This window comes from Haliotis rubra, unplaced genomic scaffold (genome assembly GCF_003918875.1).
Source record: "Haliotis rubra isolate DU_JTF1 unplaced genomic scaffold, ASM391887v1 Scf403, whole genome shotgun sequence".
Taxonomy (NCBI): domain Eukaryota; kingdom Metazoa; phylum Mollusca; class Gastropoda; order Lepetellida; family Haliotidae; genus Haliotis; species Haliotis rubra.
The window spans coordinates 398,959-416,981 of NW_025767084.1; the positions used below are offsets into that span (position 1 = coordinate 398,959).

The window sequence follows — 18,023 nt, forward strand, 5'->3', positions numbered from 1 at the left end:
CACTTTTTGTAAAATCATCCGAAATAGATGAGTTTACAGGAGAGAAAAGCGTGTTATTTTTACCCGTCAAGTCAAAATGCACGTTTCTGATCCAATCTATAGTATGCAAATGTGATGTAATCTCCATAGGTCTCGCACATAATACATTTTTTTTTAAAACATCATATACCATTTATCCTTTAATTGTTTATCTTAAGTGATGTACAAAATAATTGGTTTAGGCATTTACTCAGTACATTTTTCATGCCTGTACTCTTGCTGAAAGTTTACTATTTCAACGAGTTCATTCATAGCTTTGATTGTCAATTGCACAATCGCTATGGCAAATGCATCTTCCTGTCTAAACAGTGCTACATGTAGTTGTTACTATTGTTGAATGTGACGTAAGTTATAACGTGTTTCTAAATTTGTCATAATATGCACATTTTGGGGGTTTTACCTGTAAAATGGTATTTTGGATGATGATTAGACCAAATTAATAATAATAAAAAGGCCAATTTGGGAAAAACATAGTTATTTCAATATTTGTTAAAACTACCTATTTTAATGAAGTAGAACAAATAAACGCCAAAAATCATTTTATCTATATTTCCGTGAGTACTTTAGTCATGACAGCCCAGCCATGCAGTGATGCTCGTCAGACTTGCTACAACATGAGCAACATGTTGGACGAGAATTGAAATGAAAGAGTCTGATATGTTTTAATATAAGTCGATAAGTCAAACAAACCGCACTATCAAAGCCGTGTCAGCTGTGCGCTTGGTATCCGAGGGTGAGGATGCTATGAAGGGGTCCCGCCGAAGATGGTTCAGAGCCGTAATGCTGGGCCTGTGTATATGGTCCGTATATATCCTATGTAAGTAAAATTTCGTGTATATCCACACATACGGAAACATTGTTCGTCGCCAATTACTAAACCATGTCTCTGAGCGTCATTTGATTTTGTTTGTTTTGTTGATGTTGTTTGTTTGTTATTTTTTTAACGCCCCATTCGGCAATATTCCAGCTATATGGAGTAAAATTATCGAGTCTGGACCAGACAATTCAGTGATAAACAGAATGAGCATCGATCTACGCAATTGGGATACGATGACATGTGTCAACCAAGTCAACGAGCCTGACCACCAATTAGTTGCCCCTTACCCGCGCATGGTTGCAGACCAATTCTAACCCCTTTATTAGACTACATTTAATGCCTTGATCTTCAAACCAACCATATACTGTTTTAGGACGCTGGTTGACATTTAGACATTTTTCAGCTACAGAATCAAAAGCAAGTTGGAAATATGTAATTTTTGAGGCAGACAATTTCATCCTTTTCATAATCCCAAACAACTTGGAACAATGTAATTTTAGACAAACAATTTTTATGCATAATTAACGTGTGGATGTAAAGCGAACGTTGCGCCAATGTCTTAAGACAATTTATATTCTGAAGGGTTAAATACTGTAAATATTGGTAGAGTAGAATGAGTAGAATAATAGTAGAGTATCACGTTTGCCTGGAACTCAAGGGCTAGACTGTAGTTGGGTTGCGTAATAAAATGCAGACTTACTCGATGTCTCGATCATTTATAAACAATTATCAAAATATAATAAATAGAATATTTTGTTAATGTTGTCAAATAACATGTATATTTCATCTCGTGGTCTGACATCATGATTTCATAGTCAGCTGCGACAAATGCAACACTGAATTCCCCATGCATTTTTAAATCAAATCACAGTTGGTCTTTGTTACCAATAGACCATTCTTAATGAGGCCTTATGAATATTCATATCTGTACCAAAACGAGGCTAAATGGGGCAAGGACACAATCGCATAATGGCGACAAATCTCAACGTACACTTCCTGGTTTCAAATTTCCCTTGAACGGTACATTACGAAACTGTCCAGTAGTTCGGGGAAATCGCAGAGAAATGGGAAAGGGCTACACAAATGTTTCTGTAGCATATCCACGGACTGAAGGGTGAATAATTACTGTACACCACGACACATCACGATAAGTCATATGACCTAGATATCTAGGTTAACGCTTACCATGTTTATGAAGGGAAGCTACTCTAAAGTCACAATAGTGGAAATATTACCAAGGGAAGTCAATTACGTTTACTTTATGAACATATGAACAAAGCAAAAGACTAAACGTATTTCCTGACCTGGATTCAAATCATCCACTTCCACATGGGAGTAGTGTTGTTAATTCTTGAGCTGGATAATCGAGATTATAAGTAATATGTAGATCAAGATAGCTCTCCTCGAGTGGATCTGGACCAAACAAATTTGTTTGTATTATTCATGTGATGAAATTATTTGTTTGGTATTTTTTCTGTTTAAAATGTTTTGTCCTATCGACTCTGTTTTATAGTCAGAGTCACTATGATTACTTACATTTCATATTTGTGTACAAACGATCCCTGAATCAAGGGAAGAGCCCTCGCAAAATCCTGTGTATCCTTGTCAGCGAAGCCGCCATTTTGTAAGAAATCGGTCATCGGTTGTGATGTCACACGTCAACATTGTTGTAGTACCACATACTAGGCAATATCTTTGAGGTGAAGGTCGGATGAAAAAAAAGTAAACACAATCGTCCTATCCTTCTGATTACACTTTCAGTACTATGATGTATATTTTGCGTATCATTCAGATAAAAAAAATTCATGAAACCAATTTCAGTACCTACAATTAGCCTTGTTCAATATCATATCATACGTGGATATAGGGTATACGTTTTTATTCTTTTAAAGTTTTTGATTGTTTGAATAAAAGTTACAAAAGAAATTGACACATTTAGAGTATCACACCATATTTTAAACCTTTCCACAAGTGTTAGTAGACCAAGCGTAGCCATAACTGCAACATTGACTTTAGGTCCTATAGTGTGCAATATTCAATACATTGGGAATAATATTGCAGTTTCATATGAACAAGTTAATGGACAGCGATTTAATTCAAACCTTATAAGTAAAACTGATAATATTAATAAAAATGATTTATACATTTTATCTTGTAATTTTCAATTTTCTTTGATATTTTTTTACGATAAGATAACCTGTACATTGAATTAAAAACATAACATTTGCATTGTTATTCATTTGTATTTCTATTTTGAAATACTTTGGGAATAACAACATAAGCAGGTGCCCGTTCGGTCTCGCTTTATGCGTTGCTATGCAACAAAGTACCTCTTATACAATGTACGACATGGATTTAGGACGTCTTTGTGAAACGGTCGTAAAGGAGGTCGGAAGAGGGTCGTAAACAAGGTCGTATGAGCTACGACCTCCTAAATTTAGGAGGCTTTTGTGAAACGCGGGCCAGGATCTCTTTCAACAAATCGATCTTTGCACTGCAAGTCTAATGTAGAGAACACGAGTTCTTTCAACAACGCGATCTTTGCGCTGCTTGTCTATTGTAGAGAACATGGGCTCTTTCAACAAAGCGATCTTTGCGTTGCAAGTGTCTAAAGTCCATGTTAAGGTCTATGGCGCGTTTCACCGAGGCGATCTTTGCACTGCTTGTCTATTGTAGAGAACATGGGCTCTTTCAACAAAGCGATCTTTGCGCTGCAAGTGTCTAAAGTCCATGTTAAGGTCTATGGCGCGTTTCAACGAGGCGAATTTTGCACTGCTTGTCTATTGTAAAGAACAGGAGCTCTTTCAACAAAGCGATCTTTGCGCTGCAAGTGTCTAAAGTCCATGTTAAGGTCTATTGCGCGTTTCACCGAGGCGACTTTTCCACTGCATGTTTATTGTAAAGAACACGAGCTCTTTCAACAAAGCAATCTTTGCGCTGCAAGTGTCTAAAGTCCATGTTAAGGTCTATTGCGCGTTTCACCGAGGCGACTTTTGCACTGCTTGTCTATTGTAAAGAACACGAGCTCTTTCAACAAAGCGATCTTTGCGCTGCAAGTGTCTAAAGTCCATGTTAAGGTCTATGGCGCGTTTCACCGAGGCGACTTTTGCACTGCATGTCTATTATAAAGAACACGAGCTCTTTCAACAAAACGATCTTTGCACTGCAAGTCTAATGTAGAAAACACGAGCTCTTTCAACAAAGCGATCTTTGTCACTGCAAGTGTCTAAAGTCCATGTTAAGGTATATTGCGCGTTTCACCGAGGCGATCTTTGTACTACATCTGTTAAAGTACAAGCTCGTCTCTGATCACCTTGATTACACGATTCTCAAACAACGATAACGCAGCAAATATCTTTGTAGCTATAGTAACGCTGGGATCGTTCAGCTAAACGGACAACTAAAGGTGTAAACCACATTCCGACTAGTAATTTCTATTCAATGAAACACCGTGCTTGGTCAATGCAATGAATTTGATAGTGATTATGATTTCACTAATGTATATATATATATACCGTATATTACCGTCTATAAGCCGACCCCATAGATAAGCCGACCCCCAAACTTGACCCTTAAAATCAGTGTCAAAATGGTATGTTTCGTGCATAAGCCTAACCCCCGCGATGGGGTCCTAATTGCGGCAAACACAAACCACAACTGGCGGTTACCAATAATTATAACTTTGGTCCACATTATTAAAAAAATTCACAATCATATTGCGTCTACTGACGCATCGAAATGAAGTGTAGTTGACAGAAAATGGATAATATATTTTGTTTCGCTAAATATCATACATATTGTAGTTAGATGATGACATGTCAACAAACTGGCTTTGCCTATTACCGCCTTGTTTTCCATGGACTGCTAGTTTACAGTAACATCGGTAAAAATGTGTGGATTTAAATACCTAAGTATTATGTGACTGAGTAAGTTTACTAAGCAGGTATGTTCTGCCTTATGTCATACCTAATCAAAATCAACTTAAATATAATGGAAATGATTTCATAAAAATCACTCATCCTATACTGACAGTACAACACTAGTCCTATACTAACAGTACAACTTGATAGCAATCAATGTCTTTATCATTACGCAAGCGATTTTTATAAATATATTCCGTACGCATTTGTTTTAAACTTTTGCGTATCTAACATTTTAAATGCGTAATTGGTACGCAACAATTATTTTCAATGCGTAATTGAAATTTTCTATGCGTATTTTACTCGGATACGCAGCTTATCTGGGCCTCTGCGGGAATAGATATCATCGTCCAAAACGGAGCCAGAACACATGTTTTGACAGGCGAGCGGATCTTCCAAATACAGCCGGGGTCACGGGGGTCTTGTACCTTTTAAGTAGTTCCGAGAAGAAATAGTTCCCTCTTTAAAAGGCTGTATCTCAGTTGTTCTTGGGTCTACGTTCAAAACAATTAGTGTTCTGGAATCACCAGGACATCATCTACCATACGTGCATCTGTACAAGAAATTTGGAAGTGTTGGAACAATTAGTTCTTGAGATATTTGCTGTCAAACGTTGAATTTTGGAATTAATTTTGAATTATCTCTCCTTTGCTATTGGGCCAAGAGCCTAGAGATTTTTAAGGGGAATATCCGAATATCTACACCTCGGTGCGCATCTGTGTGATTTTTGTAAGCGATTCGGAGCATAGGTTTAGGAGTTATGTTTGGTACAAAAATCGGCGGAATAATAAATAATAATAATAATAATCCGAACGATTACAATAGGTCTCCTGCCTAGAGGCAAGGAGCCCTAATAAATATAATAGTTTGTTAATGTTGTCAAATAACATGTATATTTCATCTCGTGGTCTAGCTGACATCATGATTTCATAGTCAGCTGCGACAAATGCATCACTGAATTCCCCATGCATTTTTTAAATCAAATCACAGTTGGTCTTTGTTACCAATAACAACTGGATATTTGGTGTGAAAACAAACGCTGTGCTCGGAAGACTGCGCTACTGTAGTTTGAAATGTAAGCAAAGAAAATTCCGATTAATATTGCGTAGCAGCCGGCTATTCATTGCTTGCAATGGCTCAATACCTTTAGAATATGTATGGAAAGAGTATCTATCATAGCAAGAAAGAGGAAATTAAAAAAAAGATACAATGCAATGATTTGATACTTCATAAGAAATTGTCAAAGTTTCCGTGCAGCGTGACGCCATAACAGACGCAAAATCACGCAGAACGACAACGGTAATTATCAGCATTTCTGGCTTCTTCTCTTACTTACAAAGAAAACACATAACAATACACAGATAGTCAGAGTCACTCTGATTACTTACATTTCATATTTGTGTACAAACGATCCCTGAATCAAGGGAAGAGCCCTCGCAAAATCCTGTGTACCCTTGTCAGCGAAGCCGCCATTTTGTAAGAAATCGGTCATCGGTTGTGATGTCACACGTCAACATTGTTGTAGTACCACATACTAGGCAATATCTTTGAGGTGAAGGTCGGATGAAAAAAAAGTAAACACAATCGTCCTATCCTTCTGATTACACTTTCAGTACTATGATGTATATTTTGCGTATCATTCAGATAAAAAAAATTCATGAAACCAATTTCAGTACCTACAATTAGCCTTGTTCAATATCATATCATACGTGGATATAGGGTATACGTTTTTATTCTTTTAAAGTTTTTGATTGTTTGAATAAAAGTTACAAAAGAAATTGACAGATTTAGAGTATCACACCATATTTTAAACCTTTCCACAAGTGTTAGTAGACCAAGCGTAGCCATAACTGCAACATTGACTTTAGGTCCTATAGTGTGCAATATTCAATACATTGGGAATAATATTGCAGTTTCATATGAACAAGTTAATGGACAGCGATTTAATTCAAACCTTATAAGTAAAACTGATAATATTAATAAAAATGATTTATACATTTTATCTTGTAATTTTCAATGGAAAATCCAAAATAATTCATTTATTGATATTTTTTTACGATAAGATAACCTGTACATTGAATTAAAAACATAACATTTGCATTGTTATTCATTTGTATTTCTATTTTGAAATACTTTGGGAATAACAACATAAGCAGGTGCCCGTTCGGTCTCGCTTTATGCGTTGCTATGCAACAAAGTACCTCTTATACAATGTACGACATGGATTTAGGACCGCGTCGTACGACTATGACGTCTTTGTGAAATGGTCGTAAAGGAGGTCGGAAGAGGGTCGTAAACAAGGTCGTATGAGCTACGACCTCCTAAATTTAGGAGGCTTTGTGAAACGCAGGCCAGGAGCTCTTTCAACAAATCGATCTTTGCACTGCAAGTCTAATGTAGAGAACACGAGTTCTTTCAACAACGCGATCTTTGCGCTGCTTGTCTATTGTAGAGAACATGGGCTCTTTCAACAAAGCGATCTCTTTGCGCTGCAAGTGTCTAAAGTCCATGTTAAGGTCTATGGCGCGTTTCAACGAGGCGATCTTTGCACTGCTTGTCTATTGTAGAGAACATGGGCTCTTTCAACAAAGCGATCTTTGCGCTGCAAGTGTCTAAAGTCCATGTTAAGGTCTATGGCGCGTTTCAACGAGGCGAATTTTGCACTGCTTGTTCTATTGTAAAGAACAGGAGCTCTTTCAACAAAGCGATCTTTGCGCTGCAAGTGTCTAAAGTCCATGTTAAGGTCTATTGCGCGTTTCACCGAGGCGACTTTCCACTGCATGTTTATTGTAAAGAACACGAGCTCTTTCAACAAAGCAATCTTTGCGCTGCAAGTGTCTAAAGTCCATGTTAAGGTCTATTGCGCGTTTCACCGAGGCGACTTTTGCACTGCTTGTCTCATTGTAAAGAACACGAGCTCTTTCAACAAAGCGATCTTTGCGCTGCAAGTGTCTAAAGTCCATGTTAAGGTCTATGGCGCGTTTTCACCGAGGCGACTTTGCACTGCATGTCTATTATAAAGAACACGAGCTCTTTCAACAAAGCGATCTTTGCACTGCAAGTCTAATGTAGAAAACACGAGCAATTTCAACAAAGCGATCTTTGTCACTGCAAGTGTCTAAAGTCCATGTTAAGGTATATTGCGCGTTTCACCAAGGCGATCTTTGTACTACATCTGTTAAAGTACAAGCTCGTCTCTGATCACCTTGATTACACGATTCTCAAACAACGATAACGCAGCAAATATCTTTGTAGCTATAGTAACGCTGGGATCGTTCAGCTAAACGGACAACTAAAGGTGTAAACCACATTCCGACTAGTAATTTCTATTCAATGAAACACCGTGCTTGGTCAATGCAATTTGAATTTGATAGTGATTATGATTTCACTAATGTATATATATATATACCGTATATTACCGTCTATAAGCCGACCCCATAGATAAGCCGACCCCCAAACTTGACCCTTAAAATCAGTGTCAAAATGGTATGTTTCGTGCATAAGCCTAACCCCCGCGATGGGGTCCTAATTGCGGCAAACACAGACCACAGACAACTGGCGGTTACCAATAATTATAACTTTGGTCCACATTATTAAAAAAATTCACAATCATATTGCGTCTACTGACGCATCGAAATGAAGTGTAGTTGACAGAAAATGGATAATATATTTTGTTTCGCTAAATATCATACATATTGTAGTTAGATGATGACATGTCAACAAACTGGCTTGCCTATTACCGCCTTGTTTTCCATGGACTGCTAGTTTACAGTAACATCGGTAAAAATGTGTGGATTTAAATGGCTTGCTTATTTTACCCCATTCCATGTGCGTACAACTTACCACGTTCATGAAGGTCCGTATAACCTTAGTATTGATTATATATTTTACATTTATAGTGCAAAAACTGTAATTAAAAAATTAAACAATGCTGGAATATATTTCTTTGGGTTAAATAATAGTACTCTGTATTATATTTTACTGATGACTGCGTCAGATTTCATCCCGCTGTATTATTGTGCATGTTTGAACTTGCTATGAGACCGAACCACCTGTTGCTTAGTCGATAGCATAACCTATTTATATTTATGAAAATATTAATTCAATGTAGAAGAGATTCGACGAATTCGTTGGTTTCACATTAATTATTCGACTCGCTGTGCGCATGCGCAGAGCATGTAAAAATATCCACTGTCCAACTTCCGGTTTGGTCGTATGCTTTACCGAGTGTAAACACACCCTAACGGAAAAAAAGATCAAAACAAATATATAGTTTTATGTCGAATGCAACTGATCCCAATTGATTTATGAAACAAAGGCTGGGATTAGTTAAATGAATAGCTTAACTTATGTTAACAAGCTCTTGTATATAGACATCTCACTACCACCGTCCTTCCTGCACATCCCCTTCTCACAATGAAAAACACTCCACATCTCTAGTGCAATTACAACCAAAATGGGACATCAATTGTTCAAAAGCAGAAATGGAAGTATGTACTCAGCTATGAACAGTTGTCACAACGTAAATAATTTTCATAACAGTTTTTTTAGAGTGTATTTACGCTATCGGTAAACATACGACCAAACCAGCAATAGTCCAGTGGGTATTTTTTACACGCTCTGAGCATGCGCACATCGAGTTGAAAAGTAATGTGAAGCCAACGAATTAGAGGTCGATGTACGATCAAGGAGCCGTTTCAATCAAACACTGTTGTGTCGAGCGTGCGATAGTCTGGAATTAAACGATTGGTCCCTGCGTAATCTTTCGTAAGTTATCAGTTTCCGGTTGGGTCGACGACCTTCGTCTTAACCTGCCCCGCACTGAAAAGAGCAAGGGAGCTCATTGGCTATAAATAAAATGTGTCCCATCAGATCGCTGACTCTTTTCATTGCGGGACAGGTTAAGGCCAAGGTCGTCAATGGCGAACGGGCACTACACAATTCTGTTTGCGATGAATAAATGTGCGTAAATTCATTATGACAGTGAGGTGTCAGTGTGCCATCAGTTTCACATGTGTTGGTGCATGCCGTTTGTGTATACTGTGAAATAAACAAGAAAATGGATGAGCAACCCCTACAAATTCTGAGCAGGGATTTTGGCTCGGAATCGAGAAATCACGATTTTTCCAGCTTCCAAAGATCCTAGCTCCCAAATTACTGCTTCGATTTTTGTGCTGTATGTCTTCTTTTGTATGTAAATCTATTGGCTTTAAATGTGTGCATGGATAAATACAGTGAGCATTGTTGAATTCGCCCTGAAAGAACGTGGTGTGTTGACCTCGTTACATCCCTTTCCTTTTATATAGTACTAAGACCCCGTCAGTGATAGTACATACCTTGATGACAGTTTTTAGCGTAACAAGCCTCTGTGGTTTCAGTCACAAATGAAGCACAATTCCGTGATATTACTGTTATGGCAGGACTAAAAGCGGCCTAAAACCATATTCACTCACTCACTTACTCACCCATCAACCCACCCACTCAATGACCCACTCACTTACTCATCCATCAGTCCACTAAATCATTCATTCCTCTATTCTCTCATTCATTCAGTAACTCTCTAATTTATATAATTATTCATATATTTGCAGATAAGAACACGGAAAACCTGTTTTCAAGTTCTGTCCAAAAGGTCGATACACAAGGAGGACATCCTGGACGAGGTGATTGTTAGTACAACTGGGTTCTTCAAATATTACATGTAAAATATCACAAGTTAGACGAAGTCATCAGATTAATAAACTAAAGTAATGTAGATCATTTTTATGAAAATTTATCAGAATCATTATTTCTTTTGATTAACATGTTTGGTTAAAGTTAACCAAAGTCATCAGGTTCAAAAACAGGAAATAATGGAGACAAATTTTCTGAAAACTAATCAAAATCATTATTTCTTTGGGAAATAATTTTTTCAACTTTAAATTTGTCTTTTAAAAACTTTAAGAAATTATTCATACAATTTTGGATACATTTTATTCAGAGTGCAAATGTAAATGTGTCTTTTAGCAGAGAGGTTTATATGATTTAATGGTGGGTCTTTTTCTAGAATACCAAACCAAACAAGGAATTTTGTCAGTTGCTGTTCTTGTATGTTTTGAATAATCCAATTTTGAATGTCATTCCAAAAAGTAACGAGGTGATTGTTACCACGCTGCAGCTGCTGAGTGTATACATCAGAAAAACTCTCCAGTCCTTATTAAGAATTAGTGTTAACTATTGATGTAATAGCCCATATGTCGTTCCTGGTCTATAAAAGTAATTACAGTGAGGCGATTCTCTATTGGACACTATGAGTAATAGCAGTTTGTTAGCTCTTTGTAAAAGTCAATTAATTGATACATTATGACGGGGAGATTTGACACCCTCTGAAACAGGTGGCGGTGTTGGCGGTTGGTGACGAGGAGTAATGTATCGTATATTTTGTTTGTTGTTCAACGCCGGACTCAGCAAGTTGCAAAGCAGTATGGCGGCGGTTTGTAAATAACCGACTATGGACCAGGGCCCTTATTCTCGAAACGTTCGTAGCCCTAAGAATTCTTAACTTTGATCGTAGCCAATGTGTTAAAAATGGGCTTAAGAAGTTCGTAGGGCTACGAACGTTTCGAGAACAGCTAGCCAGACAATCCAGCGATCAATATCGCGTTGCATTGTGTTCATGTGTCAGACTATTCGAGGACGGGAAGGGGCGAGTGGAAGAAGCGTTCACTCACTTTTCAAAGGCTTGAGTTTGATTCCCCATATGGTTCCATAGATAAAGACAATTTCGGGTGTCCCCTACAACTATAGTGGGTCGTGAAGTCATCCGACATATGGTATCGGAGACTGACAGGGTTAATCTCGGTGATCATGTGGAGAAGGCATCCGAATCTTACGCACCGACTGGGAACTGTTATGGGCGCTACGTAACTACGATGATACCAAATGCGTCGAAAATCTATCAGTGAGTTGTATGCCACTTTTAGCAATATCACAACGGGACACCAGTAATGGGCTTCGCAAATTGTACCCATGTGGAGAATCAAACCCGAGTGTTCGGCGTGACGAGCGAACGCTTGAACCACTAGGCTACCTCCACCTGTCCCCGAAAATCTATGAAACGTCCCTGGAGTAAAACCGGGACAGTGTTTCTGTATAATTGGATTGTCACTGATTACGTTGAAGTGCATGGCGACTGCAAAATTGCCCCATGTTTCACCGTTTAAAAGTATCAGACTTTTGCTTTACTTTTACAGGGTTCTTTAAAGAACCGATACCGTGCGACACGACTAACCCCTGTCAGCCTAAAGCTCACACAAAGGTCATTCTGCTCACGTACATGCGCAGTGGCTCGACGTTAACTGGAGACATCCTTTCTGCGCACCCGGATGTGTTTTACTTCTTCGAACCACTTCACTTCATGTCCAAGGAGAAACATACTGTATTCGATTATCTAAGACAGCGACAAAAGTGAGATTCTTAGGGGGTTATTTTTGGTTCGGTTGGTTGAGTCATAATTTTATATGTGTACTGGAACTGTTAATACATTTTATATGCAGTGAGGGTGTCCACCCCATTTTGATACGTGATTTGTTTGTCTGAACCGCAGATGCCTGTATTTCAAAGATGAAATTTATTTTGGGTCTTATCTTTTCTTCATGAATCAAAAAGATGTACAAACGGGCAAATTACACGAAAATTAACCTTTTAGTCTTGCACTTTTCAGCATAAAAAGTGTTTGCCTAATAGTTTGATAGCCAAAACAGTACAGATATTCACAAGTAACTAATTTACTTTTTGCATTATATCGATTCATATTTTGCACATTTACCAAGATTTCTATGTCCACAATAAACATACCATGGCTTATAAATGTCCCTTGCAAATGACGTCATTGGTGCCAAACTGATAAACGAATGACGTCATTAGACCCATTTCACGTGGTGCAGGTTTAAGTGTGGTTCTTGTGTCTCGATGCGCAGCCTACTGTTTTGACCCTCTTGTTGCCTGGCCGTCAGCTGACTTTGTGTGTACCATAATCCCACAAACAAGCCCTGTCGTGCATTGAATTTGGAAATCCAAGTTAATTAACTTTTACCAACTGTGAACACAGATACGAATTTAAATTCCCTCTGTAGCTGCCTCATGTCCAGTTAAGGTTTGCATTGCTTAAAGGGTAATCAACGATATAGTCGCCATTTTTAAACAAAAGCGAAAACGAATCAGGCTGCGTCCAGGTTCAGGCGAGAGCAATTTCTATCAACACTTCTCGTTCGTGAATAAGTGCGCTCGGTTTGAGGTGTAGGCGCTGTTTGTATAGAGAGAGGTATTTTAGTTTTACGTCGCTTTTAGCAATATCCTGGCAATAGCACGGCTGGGCTTCACACATTGTACCCATGTGGGGAATCGAACATTGCCAAGTGCGGCGTTAAACAACAAACAAAACAAATTAACATACACAACACGCATCCTACCTGGTACCCATTATAAAGCTGACATAATTTCCATCATTGAAAACTATTATTAAATCGATAACCGTTTCTTTGTTTCAGACGCGTTGGCCATATTCACAAAAGTTACATAACTAAACTTACAATGTCTGCATTGCTGAACTGCGACTTCGTAAAGATGGACATTGATACGCTAAGTGTCTTCCATCTTCAATTCAGCCGCACGACCAAACCCTACTATAACTGTTTGACTGCATACCCAGGAGTCCAGGGCGTGTTCCTTTGCCTGCAGCACCTCTACAGGGCGTGTTACAGCGCTAAAGTCCTCCTCACTAAAACGGTCTCTCTCAGCGGGATTATTACCAAAGACTTGATGGATTCAGATTCCAAATTACGTGTCATCCATCTTATCCGCGATCCCCGTGCCACAATATGGTCCGAAGGGCGGTTCTATGTTTACAAGCAAACAGATTTTGAGAAATTTGTTGGAACATTTTGCAAAAGGTTATTAACAGATCTGCAAACAACTGAAGCAATTAAAGAAAAGGATCCAAGCAGGGTCCACACAGTTCTTTTTGAACATTTAGCAGAACGTCCTCTCAGTTTGTCTAGACAGTTATACAACGTCCTCAATTTACCCATGATGCCTTCTGTTTTGAAGCATATACGAAATGTGACTATGGAAGGTCACAACCAGAACTGTTCCATGTGTATTTCTAAAGCCAATTCTGCGAGGGCGTCCCAGGAATGGCGGCTTCATCTGGATTACAAAAAGGTCCAGTTTATTGATGAAGAATGTCAAGAGGCCTATGACTATCTTGGTTATAAACGTGTTGAAAGTAAGGAAGTCTATACCAATTTGTCCATCCCTTTACACACGTGGCCCATCATTTGATTGCAAAATTATGAAAGCCTAATGGTGCCACTTTGACAGCATAAATTCTTTTATAGATAGTTTCATAAATAGCTTTTTATTCCTGTTACCTCGACGAGACGAGACATTTCGGTTATTTGCATTGTCAGCTGTCAGTCCATTTATGTGGCTGAGTGGGATAAGTCGCTGACTTTGTGTGCTGGCATTTAGTTCCTGACTCTGAATGTGTGGGTTCTAATCCTGGATGGGACTCAATCCAAAAACTAACTACAATCTGTACTTTACTAAGTGTGTAATCCTAAATATAACATATGTTACATCTGACCTTTACCCGTGAAGATCCGGGTTAGAATTGATGTTCAGTAACCCATGCTTGTTGTAAGAGACGACTAACGGGATCGGGTGGTCAGGCTCGCTGACTTGGCTTACACATGTCATCGTATACCGTTTGCGTAGGTCGATGCTTATGCTATTGATCACTGGATTGTCTGGTCGAGACTCGATTGTTTACAGACCGTGACATGTAGGTGGTATATTGCTGAGTGCGGTGAGGGGTCACCTATATCAGCCCATGGACAAACATGACTATATGATACTAAACATTCCATACTTGTCGTAAGAGGGGACTAACGGGACTGTGATCGATGCTCATGATTTTAATCACTTGATTAGCTGGTCCAGATTACTTTAGACAACAGTCATACAGCTGGAATGTAAAATCTGAAAACCAACACAACCCTCTGTAGTGACATTATGTTGGCTGACTTTGCCTGTTGTAGACCAGCATAGCAGTTTAGAAATATCCTAGGTACAGACTTGACTTCATATATAGGAATGGGCAGCGATTCGTGGAGCATATTGCCACAGATTGTTGGATTGACCGTATGTTCACATCATGGCATGAATGAACACGGTATGAAGGTGTTTGATAGATTTTTATTTAAATAAAAAATGTATCTCCAAACAAAATTGTAAACAAATCAATTATTTTTAAGCCACATCACTCCACTGAGTTTCCACTATTTCATGACACGTGATCTGTTTTCCTCCTCTGGATCGCACATCAATATCTTCCCAAGAGGAGTTACAGTAATTGTCAGATGAACCTCATCGAGCCGACATGGTCCACTTTCCTACTTGTAACACTTTCCAACACAAATACCTTTTCCACAGGCATTGCCTGCCCGACAGAATCACTTTACCTCCGTCATCACTTGGCCACGCAAATGATTTTTTCCACTGGCATCACTGGTCATAAAGAACCCTTTTCCATAGGTAGCGGAATAGTTTTTCCACAGGCATCACTTGCCCAATAGGAAAAACATTTCCACATGCATCACCTGCCCATTAGAATAACTTTTCCACAGACATCACTTGCCACCACGATTCATTATTCCACAGGCATCACTTGCCCAATAGAGAAACATTTCCACATGCATCACCTGCCCATTAGAATAACTTTTCCACTGGCATCACTTGCCCATGAGAATCATTTTCAAACAGGCATCACTTGTCCCAACGATTCCCTTCTCCACAGGCATCATTTTCCATGAAGAATCACTTTTCCACAGGCATCACTTACCCAAAAGAATCACGTTTTCACAGGCACCACTTGCCTATAAGCATCACCTTTCCACAGAATCACTTGCCCAGACGGATCACATTTCCACAGGTTTTCGACAGGATCGCTTGGCTATACCATTCACCTTTCCAAAGGCATTGTTTGCCCAAAAGAATCATTTCTCCACAGCCATCACTTGCCCAGTAGAATCACTTTTCCACAGGCATTACTTTCTGGTATGAATCACTGAATCATGAATCAACGGGCATCCCCTCCTCACACAGGCATCACTTGGCCACGCAAATTATTTTCCACGGGCATCCCTTGCTCACACAGGCATCATTTGCCCAGTAGAATCACGTTTAAACAGGAATCCCTTGTTGATATGAATCATTTTCCACATGCATCCCTTGCCCACACAGGCATCATTTATTCAGTGGAATAGCTTGTCAATAAGAATTACTTTGCAAGAGGCTTTGCTTGGCCTCTCATTCTTCCACAAGCATCACTTGCCCATAAGAATCATCTCTCCACAGGCATCACTTGCCCATAAGAATCATCTCTCCACTGGCATCACTTGCCCATAAGAATCATCTCTCCACAGGCATCACTTGCCCATGAGAATCATCTCTCCACAGGCATCACTTGCCCATAAGAATCATCTCTCCACAGGCATCACTTGCCCATGAGAATCATCTCTCCACTGGCATCACTTGCCCATAAGAATCATCTCTCCACAGGCATCACTTGCCCATGAGAATCATCTCTCCACAAGCATAACTTGCCCATAAGAATCATCTCTCCACAGGCATCACTTGCCCATAAGAATCATCTCTCCACAGGCATCACTTGCCCATAAGAATCATCTCTCCACAGGCATCACTTGCCCATAAGAATCATCTCTCCACAGGCATCACTTGCCCATAAGAATCATCTCTCCACAGGCATCACTTGCCCATAAGAATCATCTCTCCACAGGCATCACTTGCCCATAAGAATCATCTCTCCACAGGCATCACTTGCCCATAATAATAATAATAATAAGTGCATTTATATTGCGCTATTTTCCATCCGTTGCGGTTGCTCAAAGCGCAGGTATCAAGGGTAGAACTTGGAGAAGAGATGGGTTTTAAGTTTGGACTTGAAGACAGCTAAAGATGGGGAGGTTTTGATATCAAAAGGAAGACAGTTCCAGAGAGCAGGAGCACAGAATGAGAATGATCTCTGGCCGAAGGATTTGAGATTGGTCCTGGGGATGGTAAATAAAAGTTGATCACTGGATCTCAGGTTTTTGCATGAAGTATATTTCTGGAGAAGTTCTTTCAGATATCCTGGTGCAACATCATGGTAACAGCTGTAGGTCAGTGATAACACTTTGAACTCGATTCTAGCTTGTACTGGGAGCCAGTGGAGATTCATCAATATTGGTGTTACATTGGATGTTTTCTTGCAGCGATGAGAATCATCTCTCCACAGGCATCACTTGCCCATGAGAATCATCTCTCCACAGGCATCACTTGCCCATGAGAATCATCTCTCCACAGGCATCACTTGCCCATGAGAATCATCTCTCCACAGGCATCACTTGCCCATGAGAATCATCTCTCTACAGGCATCACTTGCCCATAAGAATCATCTCTCCACAGGCATCACTTGCCCATGAGAATCATCTCTCCACAGGCATCACTTGCCCATGAGAATCATCTCTCCAGAGGGAAAACTTGCCCATAAGAATCATCTCTCCACAGGCATCACTTGCCCATGAGAATCATCTCTCCAGAGGGAAAACTTGCCCATAAGAATCATCCCTCCACAGGCATCACTTGCCCATAAGAATCATATTTCCACAGGCATCACTTGCTCATGAGAATCATCTCTCCACGGGCATCACTTGCCCATAAGAATCATATTTCCACAGGCATCACTTGCCCATAAGAATCATCCCTCCACAGGCATCACTTGCCCATAAGAATCATATTTCCACAGGCATCACTTGCTCATGAGAATCATCTCTCCACGGGCATCACTTGCCCATAAGAATCATATTTCCACAGGCATCACTTGCTCATGAGAATCATCTCTCCACAGGCATCACTTGCCCATGAGAATCATCTCTCCACAGGCATCACTTGCTCATGAGAATCATCTCTCCACGGCATCACTTGCCCATAAGAATCATCTCTCCACGGCATCACTTGCCCATAAGAATCATCTCTCCACGGCATCACTTGCCCATAAGAATCATCTCTCCACGGCATCACTTGCCCATAAGAATCATCTCTCCACGGCATCACTTGCCCATAAGAATCATCTCCACAGGCATCACTTGCCCATAAGAATCATCTCTCCACGGCATCACTTGCCCATAAGAATCATCTCTCCAGAG

The 18,023-nt window shown here is 39.6% G+C and overlaps 1 protein-coding gene across 1 annotated transcript; it reads left to right on the forward strand.

Moving 5' to 3' along the window:
• Window positions 1-727: 727 nt before the first annotated feature.
• On the forward strand, window positions 728-14,098 carry LOC124287656 (carbohydrate sulfotransferase 4-like). Its single transcript, XM_046724158.1, has 4 exons — window positions 728-856; window positions 10,368-10,439; window positions 12,009-12,222; window positions 13,305-14,098. Exons 1-4 carry the CDS (start codon window positions 784-786, stop codon window positions 14,095-14,097), a joined length of 1,152 nt encoding a protein of 383 aa, XP_046580114.1. The 5' UTR covers window positions 728-783; the 3' UTR covers window position 14,098.
• The last annotated feature ends 3,925 nt before the right edge of the window (window positions 14,099-18,023 follow it).

What these genes read in the sequence shown, in the direction of transcription:
- LOC124287656 (XM_046724158.1), top strand. Translation starts at nt 784, where the DNA reads ATGAAGGGGTCCCGCCGAAGATGGTTCAGAGCCGTAATGCTGGGCCTG. An exon ending in ATGGTCCGTATATATCCTAT is followed by an intron (nt 857 to 10,367) that starts GTAAGTAAAATT and finishes ATATATTTGCAG; the next exon opens with ATAAGAACACGGAAAACCTG. An exon ending in TATCTAAGACAGCGACAAAA is followed by an intron (nt 12,223 to 13,304) that starts GTGAGATTCTTA and finishes TCTTTGTTTCAG; the next exon opens with ACGCGTTGGCCATATTCACA.